At 43.0% G+C, this 21,628-nt stretch overlaps 1 protein-coding gene across 6 annotated transcripts in view; it reads right to left on the reverse strand.

Moving 5' to 3' along the window:
- The window catches only part of Stard13 (StAR related lipid transfer domain containing 13), a 211,015-nt gene that overhangs the window by 19,918 nt on the left and 169,469 nt on the right, over positions 1 to 21,628 (reverse strand). For 4 of the 6 annotated variants that reach the window (XM_031338852.1, XM_031338851.1, XM_031338855.1 and 1 more), the window contains 4 exons: positions 17,377 to 17,440; positions 5,479 to 6,827; positions 3,751 to 3,924; positions 2,486 to 2,702 (listed from right to left, as the gene is read on the reverse strand). In XM_031338852.1, coding sequence (XP_031194712.1) covers positions 2,486 to 2,702; positions 3,751 to 3,924; positions 5,479 to 6,827; positions 17,377 to 17,440 — 1,804 coding nt within the window. The remainder of the gene's footprint in view (positions 1 to 2,485; positions 2,703 to 3,750; positions 3,925 to 5,478; positions 6,828 to 17,376; positions 17,441 to 21,628) is intronic. The other 2 variants (XM_031338856.1, XM_031338853.1) reach the window with 1 other exon arrangement.

Below are 21,628 nucleotides of genomic sequence, written 5' to 3' on the forward strand. Positions count from 1 at the left end.
TACAGCTTGCCAGTATCTATGTCCTTGACAGGGACCTTTTCCTACCATGGGACTCTTTGAGACTGATATGGGGAAGAATTCAGTGTAAGACCGCTGAAGAGGTCAGTATGTCCACTCTTTTCTCTTCCTATTACTTTATCTCTACAGTTTTGGCTGCAGAAGGGAGATGGGGCCAGTCACAGGAGTGATTCAAGTATGGGCATTGCTATAAATCCATGGCGTGGGGTGGTGTTTTCTATCCAGGGGCACTGCAATTCACTTATTTATATCCAAACTAGTTCAAGAAAGAATATGATGACTTACAATGATCTAGAAAAGGTTCACTGAAAGAGACCAGAAAGGGAAATTACAACAAATAATAAAAAATGAAAAATAAAAAGGATTTATAAGCTGGGAGGAGGGCTGGAATCTAGGAATTTGGGCCCTGAAGAGGCACCCACATTTTCTATAGCAGAATATGCATTTGACTCTGAGCTTTCCAGCAGGCAGTACTGGGAGGAAAACACACCCAGCTAGATGAACTTGGAATCTGCAATACAAAACACAGGCCAGCAGGCCAAAAGAAACATGGTTCTCAAGGAGGGGGGGTAGGGGGGTAGGGGGGTGGTGTTCTTCCTCTCACCCTCACAGAAAGGGGACACTACATGACACAGTGGCCACAGTCATCAACAGAATCTCTACAGTGGATTATCAATGAGGGCTGTAGTGAGGTAGCATCACACTCATGAGGAAAAGCCCTTCTAACAGTGAGAAGTGAAGTTAGATTTAGGACATGCTGGCCTCTCTGTGGGGACCACAGTGTTGATGCTGCCTCCCTTGGGTATGCATGAGAAAAATCGAGGCAAGGAGAACAGGATTTAGCATAGCTGTCTGAAACAAGTCTTATTGGTTACTGTTGGTGACCTGGTTGTGGATGGGTTGCTTTTCCTTCAGGTCTTCCTGAGTCCACACCATTTGTCCTGTCAGTGGCTTTGATGGCCATGCCTTTGCTGCATTCTGTCCCTTAGATCTTAGGAAAGGACAGAGTTAAGAACGCTGAGAGAACCATGAAAGGGGTATGTCTGCTGTACAACTTTAGAAAAACTGAGAGGCCTGAAAAGTGTTTTTGCATCCAAAGCCTACCTCCTCTCCACAAAACAGAATCTTGGATATCTACCCACAAACCGACCCAATGGGACTGGGGCCATAAAGTTATGTCATAGGGCATGGCTGTAATACTTTTGCCATTTGAAAAGAGATCCTAGGTTTTTTTCTCAGTAAAACACCTATAAGATGTTAAGTCTGATTACATATGTGTATTCATGGCACAACTATGACTGAAAATTGTCAGCAGCCGGATTTATTATTAGCTTGCCCTACCAAGATGCTACAATAAATGCCAGATGTTTTATGTAGAAAACAAAACCAGCCATCTACCCGAATATCCAAAACAGTAGCCCAGTACTATGTCATGAAAATATGAAAAATTATGCATTTGCATGTTCTCTAGGTAATAAAGGTCAAAGGAGGTCACTAGCCATGTTCAACCAAAGGTATTTGCAAATGGCATTCAGTTCATTGAGGAGTCATGTGATTTTAAAGTACCTGCAGTGTTTTGGTATCTCTGCAAGTGTCAGGAGCCAAGATCTCTGAGTTCGTGGAGCTTAGCCTCTTCCTGCCCACGGAGCCCCAGACAAGGGCAAATCAACAAACACAGCTGAGAAGACCGATGTAGGTCTTCCTGCCCTGGGTGCTGAACTAGCATGCTGAACAAAGGCTGTTCCAGAGGCCGGAAACACTGCTGCCAGGGGGCAGTCTGTGGAGCTTGAGTGTGGTCTTTATTTTGGGGCAGAGTACAGAAGAAAGGAATGGTTGGTAATATGGAGGAGCTTTATAAATTATGGGATGAATCTCATTCTGTGCTTGGTGAGAGCCTACCATCGCGGCGGTTCTCAAACCATCCTGGAGGCAGAAAATGATCTGAGCATTTCCTTCCTGTCAACTCTTAGGCCAGGGGCTCTCTGGTCCAGCTGATGTACCTTTATATTTTACATGTGCATTAAAAAAAAAATGCGAACAAGTCTGTTTGGCTCATTGTGCTGCTTCGAGAAATTAATAAGGGGAGAAATAGAACTAAATTTACTTTTTCCAAGAAACAATGTAACAATGATAAAATAACGCTGTGGAGTGAATAGTAGCATTGGAATAGTAACTTAAAATGCAGAGCCACCCACTGCTTACTTCCCAATTTCAAGGAAGTGTAAGTTAGACATTGTAGATACAAAGTATCAACATCAATTTCCTTTGGCCAACCAGGATGTCACTCAACTAGGTAAGGAGGAACATCATCAAAAGCTAAACCGGGACATATCCGGGCTGTATTAAACCCCGGCCTTAAAGACCTCCCTGCTGTTCACGTTTAGTTAGCTAGGCCTTGTACTGGATAGGCCTGGCACAGTCTGCCATCCCCTCACCCCAAGCCCACGTTTGGGATTTACCACTCTACCTGATCCAGACAGTTGCTACGTAGATACCTCAGTGCTTGTTGAATGCTCTGAGGCAGGGGCTGTCCTGTTCTCTGGACATGGACTATGAGCGGAACACCAAAGACAGCCTTGTCTCGGTAGTCAGGAGCTTTGATCCTCTTCATGAACTTTGGAACGGACCTGGAATTCACAGAAACCAGGTCATGCAAGGCCCGTGGGGCGCTCTGTGCAGACAGGCTGTGGAAGCAAGCGAGAGGGAGGCCAAGCTCCTGTTGGAATGCTTCAGAGGCAAAGGCAGAATTCAACCTTTTCTACGTCATTCACAGTCTATCACACTCTAGATGAGGTCCTTGCCTACGTGTCATGTCTGCTAAACACCATGATTCACATTAGAAAATTGTCTTTGTGGCTCTCTGTCTTCAAGTCAGGGGTGTTGGGCAATTTTTCAATTTAATTATGATTGAAACAAGCTCTTGTGTAGTGAACACTTAAAACTTTCTAGTTGGGGGGAGGGAACAACAAAATCTACGCAAGATTTACAAGAGGAAGAACAATTTTGGTTGACGTTGGTGTGTGTGTGGGGTGTTGAGCTCGATTTTCTTGGCTGTGTCTTTAGTTTTCTAGAGCCAGATCTACATTTTAAAGGGAGTTTTAATACACATGCATATATTGATTTGATAAAGGTACAATTTGTAACCTTTGAAAACATTTTTATAAACGTAACCTTGATTCTTCTACACATATGACACAACACTTAGTTTTTCAAATCACACATTCATCTATCCACAATAAGTTTGCATACAATGTTGACTTTATCGGGCCCTTAATTCCAAAGATATACTGCATAATCTCATTTTTATTCGCTAACAAAAGCACAAATGTACTTGAAGTGAGTCAACGCTGTAAGGGTGGGTTCCTGTCCCAGGCCACAAGGTACAAGTGACAGATGTTTCTCTACAAACTGCCAGCAATATTTTATGGCAGGTTTATTTCTGATTCCTCTGTTCACACAATTTATCACTCGTTACTGGCCTTGTTCCTTTCTCAGAACCCGACTCCCTTCCCTGGAAACCAACTGAGAGCTACAAATAAAGTCATGTTTCCCGTGAGCTTCATCAGGCCCAGCCTGGCTGCCCAGAGGGCAGACCACAAGCAGAAGGCTCCACGGTTTCCAGGAGAGGGTAGTGCAGGCAGCACTCTGTTCTCCAAAATATAAACACTGTTGGTCTTTTGCAACTGCACACTTAGCTCTGAACATGTGATCCCCTGCAGCCATGCTACATACCAGGTCCAGCCGTGCTTGTTGGACATGGAATACTTCTCCATGATGGCTGTAAGACGGAGCAGAGAGAAGCGCTGGAGCAGATTCAGCTGGGCGGCCGTCTGGTTGCTGATGTGTGGTGTGGCTGGAGACGGCTGGGGCTGGTGTGAGAGCTGGAAGCTGCTCCACCTTAGTCGTCTGAAATAGATGGTCAGGGCTACCAGTCACCTGGTGAATGGTAACTGGGAAGCTCAAGCTAGCCTTTAGGTACAAATGGCTACTTTAGGAGTTTCTGAGCCAAGAAAAAAATCCCAGTGCAAAAGGAAAAAAAGGACAGAGCTGTGGACTTAGCAAGTCGTATAGACCCAGAATGGGGCACACTTGCTGTTTTGCTTTGGGATTTAAATAGGGGATATCAGTCATATATATGTATATGTGTGTATATATGTATATATGTATACACATATACATATACACACACACACAGACATACACACACACACACACACACACACACATATATATATATATATATATATGAAAAAGAGACAAGTGAGAGAGATGGAGACAGAGAGATGGAACAGATAGTGAGACAAAGAGACAGAGACATAAAGCCAAGGGGGCATGGAAAGAGAGAGGAGAGAGAGGAGAGGGAGAGAGGAAAGGGAAAGAGAGGGAAGGAGAGAGGGAGGGGAGAAAGAGAAAGAGGGAGGGGAGAAGAGAGGGAGAGGAAGAGGGAGAGAGTGAAACATTGAGGTGCTACAGTATTTTCCACTTTCTGTGCCTGCCTCCTCCCTGTCCTTTGTGGCTGAGATGGCATCTGAAGGTGATAGGCACAGATGACACACAGATACATCCTACATCACTGCCTCAGCAAGAAACCCAGTGGCTTGCACAGTGCTATTGACTCCGTGAGTTAGAGCTCCTCGGTTCATTTTCTAGGGAGCAGTAACTTAAAAGCAAAGACCAGACACAAAGCATAAACATGACTTAGATCTCACAGAATAAAAAATAAAACTTGTGCACAGGGCATGGCCCACAGCTGTCTGTGATGCCCCTGCCTACTCACTTAGATTTGCCTTCAACAAAACTATTGAAACAAAGGATAAACACAGAAATGAATGTGGACTGACATGGATTCAGTCTTTCGGTCTATAAAAACAACTCTGCTGAAATACTTCCTAACCATATGTGTTACTTAGCATAGCCTCAGGCGATCTTATAAACAGTCTATCTGTCTTTGTTAAGGGAATAAGCAAAGATGCTGCAGAGGCGGCTTAGCGGCTAAAAGCACTGGCTGCTCTTGCATAGGACCTGGGTTTGCGGCTAAAAGCACTGGCTGCTCTTGCATAGGACCTGGGTTTGGTTCTCAGCATGCACAACAGCAGCTCACAAACATCTGTGATTCCAGTTCTTGGGGAATCTGATACACTCTTCTGACCTTTGAGGGTTCACAAACATCTGTGATTCCAGTTCTTGGGGAATCTGATACACTCTTCTGACCTTTGAGGGTTCTGCAGACACATGGTGTATATACATACATGCAGGCACACATTCTTACATGCAGGCACACATTCAGACATGCAGGCACACATTCAGACATGCAGGCACACATTCAGACATGCAGGTACACATTCAGACATGGAGGCACACATTCATATGAGTACAAAGTAACAACAAAGTAAATACAATTCAGCCTATAACAATTCATAAACCAGAAGCAGTGTAACTTTGTAACAGCACGTGACCCACCTGTTTGGCCTGGTCAGAGAGGCCCCCACACCAGAATCCCTTCTTTCTCTGACCCCAGTGGCCTCCGATTCATTCAGAGAAGTCCTGTCCCTTTCCACATCACTAGGTGTTGTCCGACCTTCTGAGACAGAGTTGCCTTCAAAATCTAAAGTGACCTGGTTGGAAGACGGGAATTGGGACAGACCAGGATCTCCTGCCAGCGTGTCGTGACTTTGCAGTTCGGGTAAGATGCTTTTTGAGCAGTCGTCTTCCACCTCTTGTATGCCATTAACATGCTGTAGAATGTCACCCACCTGCGGAAGGAGACCATCTTTCTCCAGGTCCAACAGATCTCCTGTGCTGGCGTACAGATGCGAGCTGGGGACATTGTCATAGATACTGACTCGGCTGGCTCTGTGGCAGGAAGACATGAGTCTGGGTTCCCTCATGCCAGGGCCCTGTTGCCTACCCAGGGAGATACTCCCGGTCCTCCAGTTAACCCCATTGTTGTTGTCTGTGGGTGAGAGGCTCTCTATAGAAAGTGCCTTGGGGAACGTTCCTGGTTTGTGATCCTTGGGAATGTGGACCACCAAGTTCTCTTGGGAATGAAACCCGTGCACATGGTTTTGGTCTGCTGTATCTGGTAACACTGTCCCTGCCAGTACATCCAGGTCCTCCAGGTACATGCCGCCTCGCTTGTTGGCCTCGTGGTGGCACTTGCGTTCTTTCATGCATGGAGTGAGTACTCCACTGCTGTTCTCCAGGGGGCTGCTCTCACCACTTGACTTACTGGAGCATGGGAGGCCTTTCCTGCAGGCAGCTAGAGGTGACGTCTGCAGATTTCCGTTGGGTATCTGGACGCACTGCATGGTCTTAAAGGACTCCGGCTCCTGCTGCAGTACAGGCCTACTGATGACCAGGCCTCCTGTCCGCCCTGGCCCCTTGTGCCTCCCAAGTGCGCCCTTCACTCTCAGGGTATCCATGCGTTTCAGAAAGGACTTGGCTCTTGTCCTGGTGGGTTTCTCATTCTTGGGGTGAAAAGACTGGCTGAGATTGTCTCGGGGAGACTGTGGGAGGCTGCTGCTGACCAGGGTACCCTCCAGGGCAGGTGTGCTGTCCCCAGAATGATGCCCCGATTGGCTGCCCCCGCTGCTTTCACTGTGAATGGAGCAGACCTCTGGCTCACTCAGATCTGTGAGCACGCTCTCACTGCTGGCCGTATTTCTCATCCTAGGGCCTCCTGGGGACCCGTTTCTGTCTGCCCCGGGGAACAGTGGATGCAGGTCATCCACACGGGACCACCTGCGGCTGGTTCTCTGAAAAGTCCATTTGTTGCTGATGCACAGGTCTTCCTCATCGGAGTCGTCACCCTGCAAAACATAAGGAAAACCAACATTCATGTCCATAGATCATAGCTATATGGTACTTCCATTTCGTCCCGTTTTCCCAGTCACACTGGCAAGTGTGAGTCTCTATCACCTTTCCCTTCCCTGCTCTTCTCATTTACCAGACTTTCATTCATATATATGTATGAATGAAATATATGTGTGAATGAAATCATATGTATGAAATATATATGAGTACATATATGTGAGTGTGTGTATAACTACTATATATTATATAGTGCTACATAATATATACCATATTGGAGGGACCATATATATATGGTATATATTATATATTTTATATAATTTTTTTAATCCCTTCTTTGTTTTTAGGGCACTATATATATTAATATTTAAGTAAATACACATATAATTTTCTCAATCCTTTCTTTGTTTCTAAGGTATTTATGTATATTTTAATATTTAATTAAATATATATAAAAATTTCCCAATCCTTTGTTTCTAACCCATCTATATATATTAATATTTAATTAATGTATACATAATTATATGTAAGTAAACTGTAGCTGTGTTTAGAAGAGGGTGTCAGATCTCATTATAGATGATTGTAAGCCACCATGTGGTTGCTGGGATTTGAACTCAGGCCCTCCGGAAGAGCAGTCAGTGCTCTTACCCGCTGAGCCATCTCACCAGCCCCCTAATGTATACATAATTTATCTCAATCCTTTGTTTCTAAGATGTTTTCTCTGACTATTTACAAAGGGCATTAAACACTGTCTGCCTGGACAGTGGAGACAGTATCTTTTCCAAAGCAATTTGTCCCCACCAATACAGGACACTTTTTCCCCCCGCCCCCCGAAATGATTCTCCGCTGAGTTCAAGGACCACCATTTACAGCTCTCCTTCTCTGAACCTTGGCCTCATTACACCTCAAAGTTAACACTCCTTACCTTAGTCTCTAAAAATCTTGATTCTTGTCTTATATTCTCCGTATGTTTTAACAGCAAAGTCATGGGCTGACCTCTGAAAAGCGGTAAGGTCTGCACCAATCTAGAGATTGCACTTGAAGAGAGCACAGCCCATGTTTTCTGGAGACTAGGCTCCTCATGTTTAAGGAGCTTGAGTCAGAGTGCCCCTGGCTGCACACACCTTCCAGTTGCTGGGGTTGCAAAGTCTTGCATTCTGCATATCACACACAGACCTACCTGTTTTCATCCCTGGAATTTGCAGCCTGTGACACATAGATGTCTGCGTTCCCTGAGGCTGAAGGTGTCCCTGCTCGTTTCTTTGTATATCCCTTGGGCCTAGAAATTATTTACTTCCCCAAATAAACTGAAGCAGAGGCTTCCATCCCTTCTTACTTTGATCATCATGAAGACCCAACATGGAACTGTTTTACAAATCAATTTCCAGGTTTGTGTCTTCGCTCTGACTTTCTTAATGTGGTCCCTCGGCACTTCTCTCTGGATATAGAAGAATCTGGCTAGGATCCTGATCTCTAGAATGTTCCTCATCTAAGCAGCTTCTCACAATACGACCCATTTTCTTGGCTTAGCACTCTCCACTGTTGGGAACAGGGCTTGTGTTTATTCAACTTGCTCAGAGTTAGATTCTCCCCAATACCACACCCATAAGAATTATTTAATTTTTATTGTTCATTTTATTGTTAATTGAACTTCCTTTGGCATCTGGTTACAAGCCCAGGCTCTGAATGACAGTGGTACCACAAGTGCCCCCACCCCTGTGAAATAACTTTCCATTACCTAGGAAGTAAGACTAAAAATAGTTCTGACTCATAGGCTTTCCTCAGGGAATTAAATGAGGTTGCTCATTTAGCAGCAGGGTTTTTTCTTTTCAATGTTTATTCCATTGTTTAGCTTTTTACTCATCCAGCATCCACCTCAGCTCCCCTAACTTCTCAATATATTGTTTTCAAATATATATATTATAAAAAACACAATACTCACTGGACTCTTCTCACAGAGGCTTAATCTGTCCAAAGTTAGGCTCTATCTAAATTGACCTCAATTAGAATATTCAAGCTTAAGGTGGAAGAAATTTACAAGAATTGCATGTTGCTTCCATCACAGTGGGAAGATTTAGCTTTGATTTAAAACGACAACAACAACAATAAAAATACAAATTGTGTGAAGTCTTGGAGGAATAACTTGAAAAATTAAAACTGAGCATGGGGCTAGAATAATTCAAAGTAGACTTTCTGATACTTACTAGCTCCTCTCATGGTTTCTTATCATAAAACCAAACCAAACTAAACCAAACAACAACAACTAAACATTTGGGAACTGTTGTAACATAAACCACCACAGATGCATAAGGCACCATAACACCTCAGGCTGAACTTACTGGAATCTCACAAAATATTCTTGGGGGCTAGAAGCCACTACCTCTAAAGAAAATATAGATGTTTAAAAATAGAAACTGTAATACTTAACATTGGTTCCAATTACTCGCCTTTCCACCCCATTACTAACACAAGAAACCCACATAAAAGTTGGATAAAGTCTCCTTTATTTACGTTAAGAGAGGATGCCAGGCCAGGCTCTGAAGACTGGAGCCAGAGAGCTGGTCTATTCAGCGAGGCTCAAAGTGCTCATTACACTGGCCTTAGCTGGCCAGAAAATAGTCACGACTCAACCAAGTCATCTAACAAGATGGCAGAGTCCTTGAGAAAGAAGAACAGAAGGACATTCTGCAATAATTAAGTTCTTTGAACCAAAGAAAGCAAGCAAACAAAACCAAAGCAATAATAATTAAAAAAAGAAAAAAAAAAAGCTAAGCCAACGGAAAAAGAAAACTGTAGCCATTATTCTTTATTCTTTCGAACCCAGTGCAGAAAACAATCCAAAATCACTCTATGCTGCATCTTTCAAACTACTGATGGTGACTCAGGGTGAAAACAGAACTTCCCATCACAACAGAGAAGATGCAGCCATATTACAACCCACCACGTTGTGATAACCACTCTTGTTCGATCCTGTTTATCTAGACTGGCCATCCCTAATCCAAATAATTCAATTCTAAAATGCTCCAAAATCCAAACACTTTTGATCACTGACATGGTGCATTAGGTAAACATTTCCACACTTGGTCTTGAATAATGGGTTATAGTTTAAAAAAAAAACAAGCAAACAAACCAAATACCTCATGCAAGCAAGCAAGCAGGCAAATAAACAAACAAGCATACTAAAAATGTACACAATTACCTTGGGGTCACATGCATAAGATGTTAATAAAAAATCAGTTATTTTCACACTAGATTTTTGTACTCATCCCCATATAATATAGATAATATATTATATAATATACATTTATTATACATATACACATATATAACATATACATTATATTTATGCAAATACCAAGGTTCAAGAAATATCTCAATACAAATCACTGCTGGTCTAATTATTACTTTGGTTAAAGAATATTCAACCTGTCATCTTGTTTAACAAGTCATCTCAGAAAATGTTGCATGTGAATCCACAAATTTGTTTAACAATATGGCATGTGGTCCTGACCTAAAATGTGCAAAATCTGCCCCCCACTTAAATACTGCCTCCCAAATTGTTTTAGAGTGCAAGTTGCAAGTTTTCTTCACATGCTTGGGATGAAGTGAAGTATCAGGTACATGGAAGACTCCTCTGTAAGATTCTTAGTAGACTGATTGTTTAAGACACTATCAGATTTCATTGGCTGCTCATTTTGGACTTGAAAAAAAAATAGTCTGTGTTTATATAGAAATGGGAAATGGAGATATAGAGAGCTGAGTGTGTTTATAGAGAAAAGAGACCCCTCAAATTGACTTTATTCTCCAGGTGGAATGGTTTAGTGTAGCGGGGCAGTTCTGATGTTAAGGTCCTGTTCCCCATTTGGTTCTTGATCTGCCAGTAAAGGAAGCCATGGGCCAATTGCTTGGCTGAATGTACAGGTGGGACTTCTGGGTCACTGGAGGAAAAGGGGATGCAAGGAAGGAGAGGAAGAATTCACCATACTTTGGAGAGAGGAGAACCAGGCAACCATGTGAGGTCTCAGGAAGAGCTGGGGTCTGTGGCCACTACTACAGGCAGGTGGTCAGATATGTTTGGCAGGGGCTAGGTGAGACTAGTATTGAAGTTTAGGGCAGGTGGGAGGTGTGGAGTTAAGAATATTGATAAAGCACCCTTTTCCAGGCAGGTGATAGTAGTGCTCAGCAATTGTGCCAGGAAGGCAAGTTGTAAAGGAACAACTGTGTGTGTCTTTTATCCACAGATTCAAGGGAAGCTGGGAGGGGGCTGGTAGCATGGCCAGTTCCTGGAGCTAAAGGCTTGTAGCTCAAAGCTAAATGCAATGGTTTAGCATGCTACACAAATACTATGGCCACAGAACATCAGGATTTCAACAAGACAGCAGAAAAAAAAGACTGTGAGTGTACTGTTGTGAAGAAGGTGGCTGGATGCTGCTATTAGGGTCTGGTTAATAAGATGAAATGGATAGCTGCATCTAGGCATGATCAAAACCCTGAGGGCAACTGTGGGCTTGACCTCTGGAGGCATGCCCCAAGGTCATGCCTGATTTAAGCATCATGACAAAAGTCAGAGAGTTTATGCTTTTAATACACAAAGATGGCATAAGGTCATGCCCAGGATCTTAAGCTGGGAAAACTGATGTAGGAATTAGTTTTCTCCGTCACAATATGGAAGGTGACAGAGTACATATATAAAGTAGTTCACAAGTAGAACTAAATGCGATTATATGTGATGAGGCTATGTAAACCCCGAAGTGATGCCACAGCTCATAGTCAAAGATATAAGATGAACACTGCTAACCACCCTTCATTTCACCCTAAGTCTGAAATGCTCCAAAAGGAGAAGTTTTGAAGGCTGACATGACAGTACAATAGAAGATTGCAGACCACAATGGAGACAGTTCAGATTAAAGGCTCAGGTTCACACCTTAGGTGACAAGAGTTCAATTCCCAGCACCCAGAGACTTCATGGCATCTACATATGAGTCATACACAATGGGAAAGGAGAAAGGAAATGTAAAAATAATAAAATAAATCTTTAACAAAAAGAAAAATTTGCACAAAATTAAGGAAAATATTGACTAAAATCAGTGAAGATAAATGAATTTCATGGAAGTTTTGGTCCCATCCCTGACATACCTTGCTGAATGTATAAGTATTCAAAAATGTGAAAAAAATTTAAATACTTTTCTTCTTTAGCATTTTGGGTGAAGAGTAAAGAGCACAGGTTAGTATGCAGGGTCTCTGGATGGGACTGAAGGATCTCCTGTGAGGAAGACGACACTGCAGGGTGTAAAATATACTTACTCTATCCTTAAAACATGAGTTATTTTTATTTTATGTATAAGGGTGTTTTGTCTGCACATATGTATGTGTACTACACATTTGTCTGGTGCTACCAGAGGGCAGAAGTACATCTGATCCAGAGTTTACCTCCAGAGTATCATATGGACCCCACCACTTGTTTCACACAGAGATATCATGGATCTGTAGCTTCATAACTGTAGGATATGGCTAATGATGAAAAATGAACTTTGAAATTATAGCACTACCTAGCTTCATTTTGAATGGAAGGTATTCAAAGGAACAGCCTAAGCTTTGAAACAATGCCAAGGCCTATTCTGCACTGGTCAGCATAAGGTCAGCTTCTTTATGGTTCCTGGTATTAGAACAACACAAGAAATATTTTAGACCTGTGTCATTCCTTTTGTGCACCATGGCCAGCTAGCTTAATTAGATCACATGTACAAAGCTTAGTCATATTAAACCTTATACATACTGTTCATGTTGTGCACATCAGCATTTGTTTAACATGAAGGTTAGGATCCTGCTATTTCTTTCTTTCTTTCTTTTTTTCTTTTCTCTATACAGGGTTTCTCTGTATAGCTCTGGCTGTCCTGGAACTCACTCTGAGAGTGAGCCTAGACCAGGCTGGTCATGAATTCAGAAATCTACCTGCCTCTGCCTCCCAAGTGCTGGGATTAAAGGTGTGTGCCAGCACTGCCTGGCAGGGTCGTGCTATTTCAATAGACACTTTCTGTTTAGTTACTATAGATGAAGAACAGACGTTTGTTATAATAATGTACATTTAGTGTGTACACTTTCAGCAAAACATGCACAGTTTTGTCATGTTTATCTGTTTACCCCACCCTTATCCCTTTTTTTCAAGGGAATTGTGGGCAATACTCTCAGGAGATCTTGCGGACTGGGTAGGATCCCTCCCAACTTAGAGGATTCTGAGACATCTATATGCCCTTTGTGAGTCAAGTCTGTCAAGACTGCCTCAGCCACTCAGGTGATGGCTACTGTGTTCATTTCCTCTTACTCGCCTCTGCTGCCTACAGCTGCCAAGAAGGACTGTTTGGTAGGAGACATGGGGGCATGGAAGACAATGTCCCAGAGGTGAGGATGGAAATCAGGCCCCTTGTCACAGTTTCTGGAACTCAGTAATGCCCTTGGCACCCAGCCGAGAGGGTCCTAGCCCTGAGGTTTTATTCTGTTTCTGTGTGGCTTTCCATCTTGATCATAACCCAGAGTCTTATTAAAATGCTAACTTTAGTGAGAGCTTTCTAAAGAGCTATTTTTCTAAACACCAGCCACTCAGGGCCATTCAACATCACCATGATGCTGCTGTGGATCAGTCGGTAGTGACATTTGTCCAAGAACAGGTAGTTTGGCTCTGCCTTGTTTTCAGTATGGATGAGTCTCCCGTGTTGGCTTTTTTTCCTAAATGAGAACACTCTTTACTAAAAGTACATATTTGTTCTGGATGGATACCACTAGACAGTGAGAAATGGGTTTTTAAAAACAAAGTGAAACAGGTTAGGGGAGCCGTACACATCTGCAGCTCTGACAAGAGGCAAATCCTCAGTTATGCAGACATCGAGAAGCTAAAGTTGCAACATCCATTAACTTTACTCAGGCCAGTGAGCCAGCCTACTGGGATGCAGGAATGCTCTCCTTGGCATATTGGCAGGCTGATGAATCATTCCAGTTGCTGGAGAGCTTCCCCGCCCTACTTCCAGCCTTCAGAAATGCCTCCTGGTAGGGTTTTGTCGAGTCGGTAGCTGAGGTACATAATGAGGGCCAAGGGCCCTCTACCTGAAGGCAGATGCTAAGCCACATGGATAGAAGCAGAACAGACAACAAGCCAAATAGGATCCAGGCTTCACTACCTACACTTCTTTGTGGACCTCCATTTTTGTTCCTTGACTCGGCTCATAGAATCTTCAAAATTAAATGAAATTTCCCAAGACAGGCACAATAAACTGTGGAACTTGGTACTGTAATGGCAAGACACATTCCTGTTGTAAAAACAGTTCATTGCCTATGTGAACTTAGGCCAAAGGACTGACAAGAGTTTGGGTTCCAGAACAACACTAACAATTTTTGAAAGTCTTAGAGTGGGTTGGCTTCAAATCTCACCTCTGCTTTTTGGTCTGTGGTTTGGGGACAACTGACTCGACAGAGTTTCTTCATCTTTAGCATAGAGCACAGGGCCTCCTAGAGAGGTTCTATGCCAGCATTTATTTACTAACCACCTAGGGTGCCTAGAAAGCCCCCCACAGCCATTCTACAGGTCCAACTACCTTCAAAGGAATACTGTAGCCTTGGGTGATTAAGGTATATGTGGACCACACTGAAAAATTAAAGTCTACAATTCTTGCAGACTGGAAATGAAGATTCTGTTTCATAGAATATGTAAACAGGACTCACTGTTGACCTGTTCTTAATTCTCTTTCTTGATCACTTTCTATTTCCATCCAAAGCTGGCTGTAGTTTTCTGGGGCACTTGAATCTCAAGTCTCCCACTCTCTCTCCTATCATTTAGCCTAGACTTGGTACCTATTCAAAAAATTGTTTTTGTTTGGTAATAAAATAAAGGACCAACCTACAGCTTTTATATCAGGAGTGTGCTGTGCGGCTGCTTGGAACCAGCCACAGACACTGCCCAAGATGGACACTGACAAGTGATGGGGCACCACATGTTGGAATGCTTTTATTTGAAAATAGTCTATTGAGTCTTCAACTTGCAATGTGAAAAGCAGTATTCTATTCATGTGCACGTATTTGTGAGGCTCCCACTAAGTGGGGAGAGGGAAGAGTGCATGTTACTGCAACTGACATAAAAAAAAAATATCCCAAGCAGGTCAGAATAGCAAGGTGAATAATTTGTAGGTTGCACAGAGAGCCTAGAGAATTTTGTTCATAGATATCTTGCCTGAGGTTTCTCCAAAGCAGGTAGACTCCCAGGAATGGCTGAATTCGGTTTAATAAGAACCATGTGTTATAACCAAATCAGCATCTGACCTGCATGCTTCAAATAGTAAGAGCACTTCTCAAGGGGTCTGTTTAGCCAGACAGCTGTTGGGAGGTCTGTTCCCACATTTTAAATTTGTTTGTGGCCTGCGTAAATCACTCACGTTTGAATATTTCTCTGGATATTGTTTTTCACTCTCCTACCTCCTCAGCTGGAATTCTTGGTTCCCAGATCCAAATTGCTTTTTAAGCTGAAGCAAGCCAAAATGACTTACACTCCTTGAGAGGTGCTGTTTCAGAGTAGAAATCTGGGGGGTGAGGGAAGGATTGGTTTTGAAGGGTTAGGTTACTCCAGATTGAGTTAAAGCACATTAGGTGTAATTATTGCTCTGTGCAAGTCAATAAAGGATACCAGACTTGGCTTCAAAATAACCCCAGATTTGGCTAATTACAGATGGAGATGCTACATTAAAAAAAAAATGCCCTTAGTGATTTAATTCTGAATGTCCTGGAGAGAACTCTTTCAGTACGATTGGAAGCAGAGCACAGGCAGTGGAGCCTTGGTTTTGAAGCCAGCTGCTCCTAACGACACTGCCGAGGTCAAAAGCCTTCCGCATGACTCACTCAGAAGCTTTGAGCACATGACAAGTTTAATTTCCTTCTGCAGAACCCAGAGAAGCTGGACAAGGGCGAGATAATGCACCGAGCTCAGTTCCTCCATGATAGTCATCAACGGAAAGTAAACTGGGTTTTCTTTACCCACAGTGTTTAAGATCAGGAGTGCTGCCCCGGTGGGAGCTGGGCTTGTCTGATGCTGGGATATGCTCACAGGCTTTATTGCTTAATCAGAAACTATGGTATCCAAACTTGTCTGGAATCTAAAACTTTTGACTATCATAAGGGCACTCAAACAGTTTGGGCTTGATAAGTATTGGTTCACACCTGTCATCTCAGCACTTGAGAAGCAGAGGTAGGAGGGTCAGGAGTTCGAAGTCCACCTTGAGTACAAAGCAAGTTCATGGCCGCTAGTTACATGAAACCCTGTCTTTAAAAACTTAAAGAGAAAAAAAGGATTTGGGCTACCATGGGTTTCAGATATATGATGGATGGTAAATCTTTTGTTCTTTCTTCATCCTCCTCTCCTTCATGTTTCCCTCCTGTTCTCTTCCTGTATGGCAGATTGAATCTTGGACCTGGAATATTATACACAAGTGCCCAACCACTGACCTACACCCTCACTTTACCACTTCATTTCAAAACAGATATCTCTGTTTACAAGATGTCCTGCGAGAAGCAGGAATCCTAGAAACAAGTTTCTTGCGACTGGGGCAGAATGGTTAAGGACAAGGCAGTGGCCTGGGGTCACACTGTACTCCTGTCACCAAATGAATGTGCACCTCTGACTTGCACTTGAAAGAAAAGATGTGGCTAGAACCATCAGAAGATACTTGGCTTGGAACTGTCAGCACTTCCCCAAATCTCTTAATCTACTTATCGATGGCGTCAGAGGAGGTTTGACGTTACAGCTGCATAGACTTCTGAAAGGTGGGGCCCAAGAACTAGGTATTTGTCTCTTTATCAAAACTTTCTGATAGAAACAACAAGAAACCATGAAAGCCAAAGCAGAGAAATTGCAAAACCCAACTTCCAGTATGGTCTTAAAACAGACCTATTTGTGATAGTTGGGAAAGGATGGGGGTATTTGGAGAGGAAAGAGATGGTGGGGTGGGCAGGTGAGAATGTTGCCTTGGTCAAGGCTTCTTTTTTTTTTTTTAAAGATGTGTGTCTCCCATGTGTGTTTGAATGTGTGTGCATGTGTGTGCATCTCATATGTGTGTATCTCCCATGTGTGTGTGAGTGTGTGTATATCTCATGTGTGTGTGTGTACCTCTGTGTGTGTGTGTATCTCCATGTGTGTGTGTATGTGTGTATATCTTCCATGGGTGTTAGTGTATGTGTGTATCTCCTGTGTGTATGTCCCATGTGTATGAGTGTGTGTGTATATCTCCCATGTGTGTGCATATGTATATCTCGTGTGTGTGTATGTGTGTGTATCTCCCATGTGTGTATGAGTGTGTGTGTGTCTGTGTGTCTTCCATGTGTTTGTGAGAGTCCATGAAGGCCAGAGGAGAGCATGAGATCCCCTGGACCTATGCTGGGAACCAATTTCCTATATTCAGGAAGAGCAGCAAGGGCTCTTAACCACCAAGCCAGCTCTCCAGCCCTGCATGTTTTTCCAATCTCTGAATACAGATTGTTGGTGTGGTTATGGTCTCCGCAAGGCACACCCACCTTTTTCCTTTGGAAGTTCACATCAAGTCTCATTGAGGCACACTTGTTCAACGTATTAAGTCGTCTAAAAAGAAAGGAAAATTCGATGATTTACTAATGGACCCAAATCTTCCAGTCTGCTAACATTTCTTTATTTCTGGCAAATCTGAAAGTGAAGAATCCACTAGTTATATTGGAAGGCATCGATGCTGCATCCCTAGAAAGTGCTCTATAAAATGATTTAAGATAGTTCCACTGTGCTCTAGCCTCTTAATCAGACAGCCTACTAGTCCCCAGCCCCTTTCCTGGGCTAAACCAGGCTCTTTCTGGTTTCCCATTCTACTACTCTTAGAAACCATTGTGGTCATCTTTCACCAGTCCCTTACTCCTTGTCCACTGTCCACTCCTGTCCAGACTATCATGGTATGGATCCCCTTAATCACCTTTTCCTTTTTTAGCCTCCCTCCTGCTCTGCAGCAGTAGGTACACATGGGAAGACAATTCACACTTCAGTGATAAATTACTCATGCTGGGACTTCTCACAAACTTGTATGTTGAAGCTATAGCCCCAGTGTAACTGAGGTTGGAATGAGGATGTCACTTAAGCCAAATGAGGTCACAAGGGAGGACCCTCCATCCTCTGAAGTTATAATCCAGGTAAGAAGAGACACCGGGGTATGCAGGTTTGTTCTCCCATCTCCCATTTCAGGACATGGGGAGACGATGGCTTCCTCTGCCAGGAAGGAGGTCACCAATAACCTAATCCTTGACCTCAAAGGTTCCAGCCTCTTGGAGCTGCAGGGTCTACGGTATCGTGCCGAGGCAGCATGTGTCAACTAATAAATACATCTGCTTTTCACCCTCAGCTGGACTCTCAAAATTACTCCCGAGCAGTCTTCCCGCCTCCCACGTGGCTCTTGAACCCAGACCATCAGAGATTCAATCTTACATCTGATGACTTTGCCACAGCTGCCACTGAGAAGGACAACCAAAAACAGCGAGGAGCAGCGTGTGTTCTTGTGATGTCCCTCTCCTCCCTCCTAGGTTGTGTCTCCTTGTTTACCCACTGCTTTGGCTGCTTCCAAGGGAAAGACGGGCCTTTTGTTTTTCTGACTAGCTCTGTACTCTAGTTTCTGATGACAACATCCACTGTGGTGTCTGATTGCTATTTATATATCAGATTCTCGCAACTGCTTTCCTCTCTGTGCCCATTCTGTTGAACTCTGACTAACCAAGCGAGCGACCATCCTCTCCCTAGCCTGCCTCTTGCCTGGTGCTTACTGCATCCCAATCTGCCCCTTCTTTTTACTTCCTTAACCTGCTGAGAACATCTTCAGTTTTCATTTATCCTGCCATCTTATTTCATGAGATCTCTTGGCAAACACCTTTATTATTTTTGATTTTTTTTTTAAGTTTGCATGTGGCTTAAGATACACTATGATGCCTTCTATCTTTGTCAATGTTTTAGCAGTTCCTTTAACTCTTTCATTTGGCTTTTTAGCTGTTACCTCATGACTTTCCAATTTGGGTGATTACACATTGAATTTGCTCTCTGGAAGCTAAAGATTCATTTTCTTTCAATCTCCATCCCTACCTCCTATATATCCCGATCCACATATAGTTAGTTGTGTTACAGCATCACACATTATTGATAAATCCATCCTTGATGTTTATTACAACCATAAAATTCTAGTCCCACATGTATCATACTTGAGTAATCTTTTTCATTCTCAACTTTTTAGTGCCCCTAGAGTTAATACCCATATAGATTTTTAAATTTAGTATTCTTGTGTTTATACCAAATATCTCCAATTATCTAAACCCTGTCAGATGGCCTATCAGCTTCATTCCGCTTGACAGATGTCTCTCAGGTCCAGTCTGGGTTTACTACTCTTGGTTTGTTTTTTATCGTAAGCTGATCATGTTTCTTATAATTGAGACTCCTCTGAAGGAGTCTTCTGTTCTGGAGTAAAAAACTGGGGATATTGATACTTAGAATGTAGTCAGATTGTCATGTGGGCCCTGTTTCTGGCAGAGTAACTCACCTCCAGCTGTGCCTGTGGGAGGGAAATAAATTACCCAGATATAGACTAGAGATACAGATCAAAGTAGCTCCCTACTTTTCCACATAATTTCAAGCAACACTCTCCGTTTCAGGCCTCCCACATCTTTATTACCAATTGTGGAACATGGTAGAGTCTCTGGAATGAAGCCTGAGTTTTAGTTTGAATTTCCCCACTGACCAGTTAGATTTTGTTTCCTGAGCACACCAGATCTTCTACTGCAGCTTTATTCTCCTGCTTGGGAAATGCTATAGGTCTCTGGGTGCCATTTGCTTTTTGTGAAGGAAGAGAGGACTCTGAAAGCTGGTGGGGTGTTTTTGAAGCAAGTGAAGTCAGTGATTAACAAAGCTAATTTCTGACCAATAACTCTTTCTATACATAGATCAGGCACTTTCAATTCAGTGAGTTTTGGCCATTATACATAAGCTCAAGACAGATAAAGCACATTTCCCCACACTGGAAGTATCCCCTGTGCTCCTTCTGGATGAAGTATGAAGTACTCACCACATTGTCTCTCAGAGGTCTTCTCTCTTCCATTATCCATACATTAGCTTTGCCCATTCTTGGTCATTAGTAAGGGGATTATATATACTAGGCATTTAAAATTATTTTTATAGATATGAGTATTTGTCTCCAAGTATGTATGTGAACCATGTGCATGTAGTGCCTGCAGTGGCCTGAAGAGGGCACTGGATCCCCTAGAACTAGAGTCAGTTGTGAGCCACCACATGGGTTCTAGAAACCAAACCTGAGTCCTCTGCAAGAGCAAACGGTACAAACTTCTGGGCCACCTTGCCAGCCCCTAGTTATGTATTGGCTTACAGACAATTCGGGTAGGCTCCACCCAACAGTTACCTAGCAACACCTTTTGTCATCACCCACCACCATTACTACCTGCGCTGCTACCAGGCACAGCAATGTATAAGCAATGCGCTCACTACCCCAGGATCCCTTCTTCCATGTTCTTTCTTTCTCTGTTTCTGTGTTCCCGGCTGGCCTCTCTTTCTTTCTTCCTCTGTCTCCCCCTTTTCTCTGCCTCTACCCCCTTTTCCAGGTCCCCATTCCTGCTCCCTTCCCCCACAATAAATCTTCCTGTCATATGGCATGATTTTTCCAGGGGACACCTTGGCAGGGCCCTGCCAGGGACTCCCTTACTCCTGCCACATTATGCTGTAATTTATATTTCATAACAGTATGTGTTTTTTAATGTATGAATTTTTGTTGTTGCTGTTCAGCGCATGTTTGTTTGTTTTAGGATAGATCCATGTTGTTAGGCACAGAACTAATTATGACAATTACTTGGTGAGTAGTTTTTCATATTATGAAAAATATAGCTTGCTGATGGACCTTCAGGTTGCTTCTTGTTTCTTTTTTAATTAATGTTTTCCTAATTATCAAATCATATAGTTTGTTTTAAGCAAAGTTCTATTTCCAGCAGTGGGCAACAATTATAACTTGACATTATCTTTGGCATTTAAGACTATGAATCCACCCATTGCCTTCTTATCGCAGAAGCACCAGCCCCTTGCATACTAAGGCATGTAAATACTACCTTTATAGAGCACGTATCAACATGCATATTTAGAATTCAAACCTGAGGAATCCTGTTTTTATTGTGCATGAGCATACTGAAGCATCTCATAGCATCTCAAAGTATACCAGACTTTGATGACGTGAACTGTCGCTTCCACCCATCCGCCTTGAGCCCTGGAATTACATTTCTAACCACAGATAGGCTTTTCAGGTTCAAATACTAAAACTGAGCTGTGCACTTTTTCAAAACTGCCTTGTCCTGATTAAGCACCATTACTAAGCAGACAGGCTATCCACACTAGAAAAGAGTCAACCTGAGACTGACCCTCAGGTTTGGAAGCCATTGCTCACTCAATCTGGTCAAGTAAACGTTTCTGTGATATTCCTGAAGTCTTGCCTCTTTGGCTCTAATTTATCCTCTTCTCACCTTTCACAGAGAACCAAGCAATATCTGCCTCTAGTTCCAATGTAGAGCCTGAATGACTTCTATTCCCAATGGATCCCAACACCTGTTTATAGGTATAAGACGGTTCTTATTTCGGCCACTGACAGGGCAGATGGATGGAAGCTAGATTTCATGTCATCAAAGTGTACTTTAAGATGCTATGAGGCCTGGCAGTGGTGGTGCATGCCTTTAATCCCAGCACTTGGGAGGCAGAGGCAGGTGGATTTCTGAG

This window comes from Mastomys coucha, unplaced genomic scaffold, assembly GCF_008632895.1.
Source record: "Mastomys coucha isolate ucsf_1 unplaced genomic scaffold, UCSF_Mcou_1 pScaffold22, whole genome shotgun sequence".
NCBI classification, from domain to species: domain Eukaryota; kingdom Metazoa; phylum Chordata; class Mammalia; order Rodentia; family Muridae; genus Mastomys; species Mastomys coucha.